At 49.7% G+C, this 13,500-nt stretch overlaps 1 protein-coding gene across 1 annotated transcript; it reads left to right on the top strand.

The window, feature by feature from the left end:
- Positions 1-11,696: 11,696 nt before the first annotated feature.
- Positions 11,697-13,197, top strand: B0T15DRAFT_534840 (uncharacterized protein). Its single transcript, XM_062869463.1, has one exon. The coding sequence runs from the start codon at positions 11,736-11,738 to the stop codon at positions 13,113-13,115; it is 1,380 nt and encodes a 459-aa protein (XP_062722041.1). The 5' UTR covers positions 11,697-11,735; the 3' UTR covers positions 13,116-13,197.
- Positions 13,198-13,500: the final 303 nt, after the last annotated feature.

Below are 13,500 nucleotides of genomic sequence, written 5' to 3'. Positions count from 1 at the left end.
ACCCTAACCCTAACCCTAACCCTAACCCTAACCCTAACCCTAACCCTAACCCTAACCCTAACCCTAACCCTAACCCTAACCCTAACCCTAACCCTATAGAGATAATACCCATCATAAACTCAGTCTTGTCGAAGATATAGATATCGTCGTCTATAATACTAAATTTAGCCTTAATGTTCCATATAAGCGTAAACCACTTACTAATGACCTTTAGATCTTTATATTTGGCCCTGTAGTAGTCGTACCGACATATCTAATATATCCGGAGCTCTAGCTAGCATTTGACGAAGTTATATGCCTAGAGCTTGCTAATAGGGGGTATATTACGTATATATAGTAGTTGGTTGGCTATATCTTTAACACTATATAGTCTTGGTAGAAAAGCTCGTACAACTAGCTCAATTATATGTTGAATAAGAGCCTTCTCTTCGGAGTCCATAAGCCGGCGCGAGTTAGGCGTAGTATCGCGTCCTATAAGGGTACTAGCATATTGGGAACGGAGGGTTGATTCCGGTAACGTATCTTATAAGCGAGATGAACATATAAGCGAATTGAACACTTTGACCGCGACGCGTCTTCTCTCCATACCACAACCAAAATCCTCTACACCTAACGATGTCTTCGGCTTCAAGAGAGTCTAGGGTAATCTTAGCCCTTGAAGCTATTCAAAAGAACCCAAACTTAGTCTTCGCGCCGCAGCAAAGATCTATAACGTCACAGTCAATACCATCCGAAACCGACGGGACGGCAAGCCTGCACGACGCGACACTACGCCCAACTCGCGCCGGCTCACCGATTCCAAAGAGAAGGCTCTTGTTCAGTATATAATTGAGCTATCTAAGCGAGCCTTTCCCCCGAGACTACGTAGTATAGAAGATATGGCCAACCAACTGCTATGTATACGCGATGCGCCCCCTGTCGGTAAGCTCTGGGCGTATGACTTCGTCAAACGCCAGCCAGAGCTCCGGATGTATTATACGCGTAGATACGACTACCAGAGGGCCAAATGCGAGGATCTAAAGGTCATTGGCGAATGGTTTACCCTTATACGGAATGTTAAGGCCAAGTATGGTATCATAGATGACGATATCTATAACTTCGACGAGACTGGGTTTATAATGGGCATTATCTTCCTAGGCATTGTGGTAACAACCTCGGATGGCCGTGGCAAGGCGAAGCTAGCCCAGCCTGGCAACCGCGAATAGGCGACCGTAATCCAAGGCGTCAATGCCCTTAGCTGGGCTATCCCTCCGTTCATTATCTTAGCGGCGTAATACCACCTCGCCAACTGGTATACTAAGTACAACCTCCCGGCCGACTGGCGCATTGCAACCACTAACAATGGCTGGACTACTAATGCAATAGGCCTTGATTGGATCAAGCACTTCGACTACTATATAACGCCTCGAATAAAGAGCAAATACCGGTTGTTGATCCTCGATAGCTACGAAAGCCACCACTCGACCAAGTTCGAGCTCTACTGCCAGCAGAACAACATTATCACGCTCTATATGCCTCTGCATTCCTCTTACCTCCTCTAGCCACTTGATATTGGCTGCTTTGGGCCGTTAAAGCAGGTGTACGGTCGCCAGATCGAGGACTTAATGTGCGCGTATATTAGCTATATAAGCAAGCTCGAGTTCCTTTATGCCTTTCGCACAGCCTTCTTTGCCTCTATTACCAAGAGGAATATCCAAGGCGGTTTTATAGGGGCTGGCCTTGTACTGTACGATCCAGAGAGGGTAGTTTCAAAGCTAGATATCAAGCTTTGTACACTAACACCCCCAACCTTACGGCCAGGCACTGTATAATCTTGGGTCTTCCAGACACTATACAACCCCCAAGAAGCTAACTCACAGTCAACGCTCATCAAGACTCGCATTGCCAACCATTAAAATAGCTCCCCGACTTCGATGTTGGCTGCTGTGGACCAGCTTACCAAGGGTACGATGGCTATAATGCACCAGGTGGCCCTCCTTCAGGCAGAGAATGCTTCGCTCTGTAAGGCCAACGAGGCGCTAAGCAAGCGCCGAAGAGCTAAAAGAACATGTGTACAGCTTGGAGGATCACTTGCAGTAGAAGATGCAAAGGATCTACTAGACCAAAAGGCTGTGGTTGGGGAGGTGGCACAAGAAATGCAGCCGGATGGTGGTAGTGCAGGGGGGGCTCGTACGAAGGTTCGGTGCTGTGGTGTGTGCGGCAAGCCTGGTCATAATGCCCGCACTTGTCAGGAGTTGCAGAAGCATCTGATTCAGCCGCTTCTGATATAATTATAGTAGGTTCATAATGTTATTGTGTTGTAACATACGTTATAAGCGAGTGAAACATATAAGCGAATGAAACACTCCCTACCACATCGCATACCCTTTGCACCTTACCTTCAATCCCTCTATAACGAACTATGGCTTTACCTTCTAATGAGGCAAGGATTGTCCTTGTACTTAAAGCTCTTTAAAAGGACCATACTCTTAGTCTTCGGGCTATAGCAAAGGTCTATAACGTCAGCCCTACAACACTTATACGACGACGTGACGGCAGGCCTATACGACACAACACTACGCCTAAATCGCGCCGGCTTACAGATTCAGAAGAGCGGGCTATTGTTTAATATATTATTGATCTATCTTTACGAGCCTTTCCACCAAGGTTGCGTAGTATAGAAGATATAGCCAACTAACTACTACGCGTATATAACACGCCCCCTATCGGCAAGCTCTGGGCATACAACTTTGTCAAACGCCAGCCAGAGCTTCGTATACGTTATACGCGTCGATATAACTACCAGAGAGCTAAGTGCGAGGATCCAAAGGTCATTAGCGATTGGTTCGCTCTTGTATAGAACGTCAAGGCCAAATACGGTATCGTAAAGGACGATATCTATAACTTCGACGAGACCAGGTTTATAATAGGCATCATCTACGCGGGTATAGTAGTTACAACCTCAGATGGCCGTAGCAAGGCAAAGCTGGCCCAGCCTGGCAACCGCAAGTGGGCAACAGTGATACAAGGCGTCAATGCTCTTGGCTGGGCTATCCCACCCTTTATCATCTTAGCCGCGCAATACCACCTCGCCAACTGGTATCAAGAGTACAACCTCCCAGCCGACTGGCGTATCGCAACCACTGACAACGGCTGGACAACTAATGCAATACGCCTCAATTGGATCAAGCACTTCGACTTATATATAGCACCTCGTACAAAGGGCAAATACCGGTTATTGATCCTCGACGGCCACAAGAGCTACCACTCGACCGAATTCGAGCTCTACTACCAGGAGCATAAGATCCTCACGCTCTATATGCCTCCGTATTCCTCCCACCTACTCCAGCCACTTGATGTTAGTTGCTTTAGGCCGTTAAAGCACGCGTATGGTCGCCAGATCGAAGACTTGATACGCGCGTATATCAACCACGTGAGCAAGGTCGAGTTCCTCTATAGGTTCCGCGAGGCCTTCTTCTCCTCTATTACCAAGAGGAATATCTAGGGTGGCTTTGCTGGGGCTGGCCTTATGCCATATGATCCAGAGAGGGTGCTTTCTAAGCTGGATATCAAGCTTCGTACGCCAACACCCCCAACCTCACGGCCTGGCACTATATAACCTTAGGTCTTCCAGACACCATACAACCCCCGAAAAGCCAACTCGTAATCAACGCTTATCAAGACTCGTATTGCCAACCATCAAAACAGCTCCCCGACTTCGATATTGACTGCTGTGGACCAGCTTGCCAAGAGTACAACGGCCGTAATGTACCAGGTAGCTCTCCTTCATGCAGAGAACGCCTCCCTCCGTAAGGCCAACGAGGCACTAAGTAAGCGCCGGAGAGCCAAAAGAACACGTATACAGCTTGGAGGATCGCTTGCGGTATAAGACGCAAAGAATCTACTGGACTAGAAGGCCGTGATTAGGGAGGTGGCGGAAGAAAAGGAGCAGGATAGTGGTGGTATAGAGGGGAGTTGTACGAAGGTTCGGTGCTGTGGTATATGCGGCAAGCCTGGCCATAACGCCCGCACTTGCCAGGAGGCTGCAGAATCATCTGATTCAGCTATTTTTGATGTAATCATAGTTGGTTGATAGTGGTAGGTGGTTAAAGCTGGAGATAAGTATTGTGGTATAGGTGGGGGTGTTTCACTCGCTTATATGTTTCACTCGCTTATAACGTACGTTAATTGTAGTTGACTGTTATAGTATAGTGGCAAGTGTTCAATTCGCTTATATGTTCATCTCGCTTATAAGATACGTTATATTATATAGCTTGGCTACGGCTCGAAGGCTTAACTTTTCGTTATTTTAGATAGCTTTAAGGGCCAAGATTACCCTTATATCCTTTAAAGTAGGGGGCATATTAGATTATAGGAAAATTTGATATTAAGTAACGTACATGATAAGCGAGTGACCCAGACAAGCGAATGACCCACTTCCTACACGACGCGACATCTTTGCACTCAACAACAAAATTTCCTCTACCATCCAAAATGCCCTCTACTTCAAAAGAAGGCCAGATAATATTGGCTCTCCAAGCTCTTCAAAACGACAAGAATCTAAGCGAACGAGCCGCAGCTAAGATCTATGGGGTTGACCGTAGGACCCTGGGGCGCCGACGCGCCGGCAAGCCTGCACGATACGATCTTCCAGCCAACTCGCGCAAGCTCACAGATCTAGAAGAGAAGGCGATAGTTCAATATGTCAATGAGCTATCTGCACGTGCATTCCCGCCTAGGTTGTATGGTGTGGAAGATATGGCCAACCAACTACTGCGCGAACGCGACGCGCCCCCTGTTGGCAAACGCTGGGCTTACAACTTCGTTAAACGCCGGCCAGAGCTCCGTACGCGATATACACGTAGATACGACTACTAGAGGGCTAGATGCGAAGATCCAGACGTTATTCGCGAGTGGTTTAGGCTTGTGCAGAACACTAAGGCCAAGTATAGTATTGTGGATGACGATGTCTATAACTTTGACGAGACCGGGTTTATGATAGGCATTATCTTTACGGGTATGGTTGTTACGACCTCAGATGGCCGGAGCAAGGCTAAGCTGGCCCAGCCTGGCACTCGCGAGTGGGCAACAGTGATCCAGGGAGTCAATGCTCTCGGCTAGGCTATCCCTCCGTTCATCATCTTGGCCGTGCAATACCACCTCGTCAACTGGTATACCGAGTGCAACCTCCCGGCCGACTGGCGCATCGCAACCACCGAGAACGGCTGGACTACCAACACAGTAGGCCTTGATTGGATCAAGCACTTCGACTACCATACAGCGCCTCGGACAAAGGGCAAATACCGGTTGTTGATCCTCGATGGCCACGAAAGCCACCACTCGACCGAGTTCGAGCTCTACTGCCAGCAGAACAATATTATCACGCTCTGCATGCCTCCACATTCCTCCCACCTCCTCCAGCCACTTGATGTTGGCTGCTTTGGGCCGTTGAAGCAAGGGTACGATGGCGGTAATGCACCAGGTGGCCCTCCTTCAGGCAGAGGTGTCTTCGCTCCGCAAGGCTAACGAGGCGCTAAGCAAGCGCCGGAGAGCCAAAAAAACACGTGTGCGGCTTGGAGGATCACTTACTGTGCAGGAGGCACAGGAGGTGGTAAGCCAGGGGGCTATAGGTGGGGAGGCAATGCAAGAAACACAGCTGGATGGTAGTGGTGCTGGTGGGGGTCGTACGAAGGTTCGGTGCTGTGGTGTATGCGGCAAGCCTGGTCATAATGCCCGCACTTGCCAGGAGGTTGCAGAAGCATCTGATTCAGCCGTTTCTGATGTGATTGTAGTTGGTTGATAGTTTTGTTGTTTTGTAATTGAGGATAATGTTTGTAGGGTAGTGGAGAGTGGGTCATTCGCTTGTCTGGGTCACTCGCTTATCATGTACGTTATAAAAAGGACGATATATTATAGTAGGGACTATACAGCTCGCTTATAAAATACGTTAAGTCCTTCTTTATTACCTCCGTACTTAGGAGGTGCTTCGAGTTTGGCTTTATCTTTAGGTTTGCCGCTATAGGCCTCGTTAATAAGCTGCTATATATAGCTATTTTCAGCCTCGAGCTAGGCGATTTTGGCGTTAAGAGTATCGAGGGCCGTAGTATTATCTTTCTAGGCCTCGAGTTAGGCAATCCTTATATTAAGGGCTTCGATAACCTGTTATATCTGTTGTATAGTTGCGGCTTGACCCTAAGAGCCTAGGGTGCTAGGTATCTAAGGCGCTATAATAGTCGATGTTACCTTCGATCTGAACCGTAATAGAGTCAAAGGGAGTAAGCAACGTATGACGAAACTATAGGCAGTCCTACCTCTAAAAGGGTTCGCCGGTCGAAGGTATCTGCTAGTCGGACTATAGGTCTCGGTAAAGCCAAAGGGTTTATAACAATATAAGTCGCAATATCTGTATAGTGATATAGGGCTACCTTACTGCTTATATTACTTACTAGAGGACTCCTAGAGCCCTCTATAACGAATGACTATATACCTAGCCGATTCTATTAGCTCGCCGTCATTCGCCAGCTACCGTGGTTTACCCTCGATCGCCTTAGGTAGACGGCTACCCAAGTCTATCATAATCGCTCTCGCTCGCCGGCGACCCTAAGCTACCCAGGTCGTCCCTATACGGCCGCCTGCAGCTTTCACCCCTGCTGATTGGTTCTGCCTGTTTCCGTTGTGCCCCACCGGGTCTTGCTATATGGTTGGTTCGTGACACCTCCTTTTTCTTATATCTGCATTTAATAACGAATATAAACGACAACCGACCTATAAGATGGACCCTATTCAGCATATGCAGCAGGTTATTTAGAACTACGAAGCCTAGATTCAAGCCTTATTAAAGGAGCTTACCGACTTGAGGACTAAGTCGGCCCGCAAGCCCAAGCCGAGTCTCCTTGATCCTGACAAGTTCTTCGGCACCTACCATTAGGATACCTAGTTTCCGGCCATTCAAGCCAAGCTCTGTATCGACAGTCAAGCCATTGGAGCTCTAGAAGCCTAGTTTTTCTATATATATGGTCGTCTCGACAGCAAGGTTCAGGCACTCGTTACACTATAGTTAGCTGTTGCCGAAGACATAAAGCAGTACGACCCCTAGAACCTGCTTAATCAACTAGCCCGTTTATTTAATAACCCCAATAAAGTGCACGATGCCAAAGATAAACTACAAGCCTTAAAACAAGCCGATAACGACCCGCTCCTAGTCTTCCTAGCCTGGTTCGAACGGCTGCTTTACGCAGCTAAGGCAAACACATGGCCTGACAACACCAAGATCGCTATGCTTCGTTATGGCTTGAATAAATCAGCCTGCTCCTAGCCTGATACCTAGGTTATTGTACTCGACGATTACAACGGCTTTATGTCATGAACTAACCTGCAGAGGCCGGTGGGGGCCGACCTGCATGGTCGACGGGCGGTGCCCGTATCCAATCATTGCGAATCAGAAAGAACCAATGGGGACTGAGGGAATCAGGAACAATGCCAAGAACGATTGTTCCTGGGGAACAACGCCAAGGAACGTTGTTCCAGATGGAACAACGAGAACAACAATTGTTCCAAATGTTCCAAAGATCTAGGTACGGGACACCTAGAGGAGGAAGCCGTATATAGTTCTACCATTCTGCCACTCATTCAGATAGCTAGCTTCCTCAGTGAGCAATTACAAGCAGTAAGGTAGCCCTACATTACTGTGCAGACATTGCGACTTGCATTGTTGTGAACCCTTTGGCTTCACCGAGACCTACAGTCCGACCAGCAGATACCTTCGACCGGCGAACCCTTTCAGAGGCAGGACTGCCTGCGGTTTCGTCACACTTTATCGCAATGCTCTACAAGCTCAATATACGTTACTACGGTTCCGGTAACCCCAAGCTCTTCAACGCTAATTACAACAAGGGCGAACCAATGGATTTGAACATGGTGGACATTGCAGCTATAGATATGCCGAAGTATAGTATGGTCCCTGAGCTCTGGTCGATGAAGAAGGCTCTGCAGGAGGACTCTAGGAATAACGACAGCGACCTATACGATTGATTGGATATAGTTTTAGTGGATTTTTTTCGAGCTATATTAGAAGCCTCAAGGACGAGTCTTCTTTGGAGGGGGGAGTTATAACGGTGGAACGCACTGACCATGATAATAATATTATTTAACGTATCTTATAAGCGAGCAGGACATATAAGCGAGCGGGACACTCTCCACCACTCTACAACAACCATCCTCAATTGCAATACAATAAGACTATTAACCAATTATAATTATATTAGAAACAGCTGAATCAGACCCTTCTACAACCTCCTGGCACGTACAGGCATTATAGCCAGGCTTGCCGTATACACTATAGCACCGAACCTTCGTACAAGCCCCCCCTACACTACCACTATCCGGCTCCTTTTCTTGCGCCATCTCCCCAACCACGGCCTTCTGGTCCAATAGATCCTTTGCATCTTGTACCGCAAGCGATCCTCCAAGCTATACGTATGTTCTTTTGGCTCTCCGGCGCTTGCTGAGTGCCTCGTTGGCCTTGCGGAGCGAAGAGACCTCGGCGCAGAGAAGAGCCATCTGGTGCATTATAGCTATTGTACCCTTGGCCAACTGGTCTATAGCAGCCAATATCGAGGTTGGGGAGTTATTTTGATAGTTGGCAATACGAGTCTTGATGAGTGTAGACTGTACATTGGCTTCCCGGGAGTTGTATGGTGTCTGGAAGACCTAAGACTGTATAGTGCTAGGCCGTGAGGTTGGGGGTATTAATATATGAAGCTTGATATCCAGCTTAGAAAGTAGCCTCTCTAGATCGTACGGCATAAGGCCAGCACCTATAAAGCCACCCTATATATTCTTCTCTGTTATAGAGGCGAAGAAGGCCTTGTAGAAGGTATAGAGGAACTCGAGCTTGCTTATGTAGTTGATATACATGCGTATCAAGTCCTCGACCTGGCGACTGTACACCTGCTTTAGCGGCCTAAAGCAGCCAACATCGAGTGGCTGGAGGAGGTAGGAGGAATGCGGAGGCATATAGAGTGTGATAATGTGATGCTCCTGGCAGTAGAGCTCGAATTCGGTCGAGTGGTGGCTCTCGTGGCCGTCGATGATCAATAACCGATATTTGCCCTTTGTACGGGGTGCTATATAGAAGTCAAAGTGCTTGATCTAATCGAGGCCTACAGCATTGGTAGTCCAGCCGTTCTCGGTGGTTGCGATACGCCAGTCGGCCGGGAGGTTGCACTCTTGATACTAGTTGGCGAGGTGGTATTGCGCGGCCAAGATGATGAAGGGTGGGATAGCCCAGCCGAGGGCATTAACTCCCTGGATTACCGTAGCCCACTCGCGGTTACCAGGCTGGGCCAGCTTTGCCTTGCTACGGCCATCAGAGGTCGTAACTACTATGCCTGGGAAGATGATACCCATTATGAACCTAGTCTCGTCGAAGTTATAGATATCGTCATCTACAATGCCGTACTTGGCCTTGACATTCTATACGAGCGCGAACCACTCGCCAATAACCTCTGGGTCCTCGCACTTAGCCCTCTGGTAGTCGTATCGACGTGACTAACGCGTACGGAGAGCGGGCTGGCGTTTAACGAAGTTGTAAGCCCAGAGCTTGCCGACAGGGGGCGCATTGCGTACACGTAGCAGTTGGTTGGCCATATCTTCCACACCACGTAGCCTTGGTAGAAAAGCTCGCTCAGATAGCTCAGTTATATACTGGACTATAGCCTTCTCTTCTAGATCGGTAAGCTTCCGTGAGTTGGCTAGAAGATCGCGTCGTATAGGCTGGCAGGTACGTCGGTAGCCGAGGGTTGAAACTGGCACGTTATAGAGCTTGGCCGCGGCTCGAAGGCTTAGTTCTATATCATTTTTAAGAGCTTTGAGGGCCAAGGTTACCCTAGCTTCCTTTGAAGTGGAAGACATCTTTAGTTGTAGGAAAAACGCATTGTTAGAGGTAGATAAGGAAGGACGCGTTGTGCCAAGAACTTAGTGTCCCGCTCGCTGATATGTCCCGCTCGCTGATATGTCCCGCTCGCTAATAATGTACGTTATCTATATAATAAACTATATAAAGTACTCTAGTAACCCGCTCGTCTATAATATTTACCGTAGACTTCTCGGCGTTAGGAGGCTCCTTCCTAGTATAGAGCGGCTTCCTTTAGACCCGCTACTTCCTAAAATAAAGTGTTGAGCCTACGAGTTACTATTAAAGGAGCTGCGAATCCTCTACCATACTCCGCTTAAGTGCTATGACAATATCGTGCAGCTATCTCGATCCGATAAGTCCGGATCAATCCAGTTCCGAACTCGTAGATCCTAGTACTTCTTTTAGAGGAAGTGTAGCATAGGTCCCTGTAGCAGTACGTCGAGTCAGAGAAGCCCGGAATCGAGACCTATCTGTGGCTCAGCCAGGAGATTGGGAGGGGCCTCCAGGCGCTTCACCCGAGCGGAGTCATTCATAAATATCTCAAGTTGTAGAACGTTCTCGTCTTCGATCTGGGAGGCGGCCATGTGAGGGCAAAATTGTCCGACTTAAGCAGCTCCGTCATCAGCGACAAGTGCCACCAGATGGAGATGGTCACCCTCACCACAGAACCCCCCCCTTGGACCTCTCCAGAGCACGCCGAGCCGGTTCCAAGCAGCTTGCGTTGCCACGCGGATACTTACTCATATGGCCGTCTTATGTGGAGGCTTTGTCTCCACGGTCAGAGTCCGTTTGACGGCCAAGAAAGTGAGGATATCTGGCTGTGCAAGAAACGAGACGAAGCGGCACTGTCTCTTGAAGACCGTTATAGAAAGGTCATGATCCTTGGCGGCCGGGCAGCCAACGATACCCGGTTCCAGTTATACAACCTGGCGGTTATGATACCGCGACGGTGTCTTCAGCATTGTCCTGCCGCATCCATTGAGAAGAGAGACCCGACAAGGCGGTGGAGGCGCTCCACTACGGCTTATACGAGTAGGGTGAACGTACCGTATCCGGTAAGTCCGTGGTACACATTGCTAACAAGGCATGGAACTACATCTAGGTTCCCCGAGGATCTCTTCAACCCAAACAAGAGTGGTGATGCCGAGGGCAAGGTGTTGTTCGCAGGAAGCCGTGTAAGTGGTTCATGCCCGCCCCACATCCGGAACACGGAACGCATTCTCACATAGAATGACAAAATCCAGATGGAACGTAGCAATTCAGGGCAACGGCAGTCAATTATGCGCATATGTGTTGCATGTGTCCTGTTCGGATTACGGCGTTCCATGCGCCCTGGCCGCCCTGTATTTCCAACAGAAGCTGCCTATTCCAGTTCAATGTGGTGTCCTGGCTGTTGGTAATTCCAACATTACCCCCGTTTTCCACTAGGCCCCCCATCCCCGCGAAGTTTAGCCGACTACCTCTACATCCTAATTTTACCCCCTGCATACTGCAACTTAGAAAAGGTGGAGGATGGAAAACAGGGCTCGCGATTGATCAGAGCGAAGGAGAGGTTCGATGGAACTGAACGAGGACCGGTACTGGGCTCCAAGCCCAGGCCAAACAGGGTGAGGTCGAAGGTGGCAAGAATGTTTCATCAGAAGAAGAGGTTCAGTGGTGCCCAGAGATTCCGGCCCAATTAAATACTAGATCCACGCCCGGGTCGTACTTTCCGTACGAGCCAACATAAGGTAGGTAACGTTGAGTAACGATCGCGCGATTATACGGTGTATATACCTCTTTCTTTTCCTCGCATTCAAGGGCTCCACACTAAGGTCTATACCTAGGTATACTACGCTCGATGTCTGCCAACAACCAAGGCTCTATATCGCGCGGCTTTCGCCAGCTCCTCTGCTTGATTCGCCCGATCGAGACTAGCAACATAAATACGGACACCAACGAAGGCGACGAGTATCCGCTCCCGTTTCTCCCAGCCCAGCGGCCGCGTCCGCTCACGCCAATCTCGTCGCAGCAATCCCCTATCAATCTCGGCAGGTTGGCTCGAGTACCTCCCGAGTTGCGATGGCGCATCCTGATAGCGGCGTTTGGAGGCCGCACATTGCACCTGGACATGCAATTCGCCCACCCGCGGCGAGCCGACGCCTTCGATCTTGTTGCGCAAGATGTCAATGGCGCCGCGCATGGCTTTGGTGTGTCACCTTTGAGCCCTTGGTACTTCCCGGCCCGCGACGCACCACGCGCTTGGCGGTGGACCAGCTGCGTCTGCCACCGCATGCTCCCTGTAGGCTCCCGGTTTGAGCGGCGCTGTTTAGCTAAGGGACGTCCAGTTGCTAGCTATCCCCACAGTGATGGGTGTCTCTATGGCGAGGTCACCTACTGTCATCTGTGGCCGCCCGAAACCATCACAACGCGCGCAATGATCGGCGCCCCGGGGAAATGCATGGTCGGCGTGATGGGTTGGCTACTCGCGTGCCGGCAGGCATACGTCGAGGGCGTAAACGTTCTCTATTCCACCAACACGTTTTTCATCGAGAGCGACATCCTCTTCAGTAACCTAGTCTGCCGGGAGTCTGGTCTCGTCTCCCGCCATCTGATCCTACCGGAACGACTGACATGTATCACGTCGCTTGAACTGCGATTGGACCTCGTGCTGTTCGGTTCTTCTCTCCGTCCTGATCGTGGCAAGACGCATGACTCCAACAAGGACAGGGCTCAGCTGGCGGCCAATCTCCGTCACTTGTGCGATCCATTCCCGAACCTACGCAGCTTGGTGCTCTCATTCCGGGACCATCTCTACAACGATCGCGAGGTCCGGCCTGTCTACGCTCTGGATGAAATCAATCGCGTCCTGCTGCGGCCGCTTGCCCATGCCATGACCCGTCTCCCGTTGCCGGCGCGGCAGAAGGGCATTGTGGTCGAGCTTCCGTCAAATGTGTTTGAAGAGCTGAAGGGCGTCCGGCGAAAGGGTGGTGCCCCGGGCTTGGGGCTCGAGGAGGAGGAGAAAGTCTGCGAGATAGGCAATGGCGGGTTCATGACGCAAAGCGTCTGGCTACGGTATCCTTTATCCTGCGGTGCGGCTGTGTCCGACCCTGCAGCAGAGTGCGGTCACGATAGGAGTGACTTTTACTACATCAAGAAGGGCCCGGAGAGCGACCTTTTCTGGGACCACAACGGTACACCACAGTGCCGGCCGTATCTTACTAGTGGTTGCTCTGGATGAACGGCATGCTCAATGCATATTAGATAACTTAGGTGCCTCACTACATTGGGGTTATGCACATAGCATGATCCTACTCCTATACACACATAAACATCTGGCCATAGTGTGACGCACTCAGCCCCGTTATTGACGGCCTGGCTCCGTGTATAGGAGGCTCTGGGCGAGGTGCCGTGACAGTTGACAATCGCCCAGAAGCCGTCACCGCTTTAGACATAATAAAACTTCTTGCCTCCCTTCCGTCCTGGACTGGCGATTCTTCTCCACTATTTGCTGTAAATGTCTAGGGCAACTTGGCAACAATACCCGACTCACGAAACCCAACTTCTTCGAACTTCCCATCGTACTAGACTCGAGAGAACAGTACAATGCTGAACCGAACCTTAAT

This window comes from Chaetomium strumarium (assembly GCF_033439665.1).
Source record: "Chaetomium strumarium strain CBS 333.67 chromosome Unknown B0T15scaffold_4, whole genome shotgun sequence".
NCBI classification, from domain to species: domain Eukaryota; kingdom Fungi; phylum Ascomycota; class Sordariomycetes; order Sordariales; family Chaetomiaceae; genus Chaetomium; species Chaetomium strumarium.
The sequence above is the reverse complement of the archived record's forward strand: the minus strand, read 5'-3'. Positions and strand labels throughout refer to the sequence as shown.

What these genes read in the sequence shown, in the direction of transcription:
- B0T15DRAFT_534840 (XM_062869463.1), top strand. Translation starts at nt 11,736, where the DNA reads ATGTCTGCCAACAACCAAGGCTCTATATCGCGCGGCTTTCGCCAGCTC.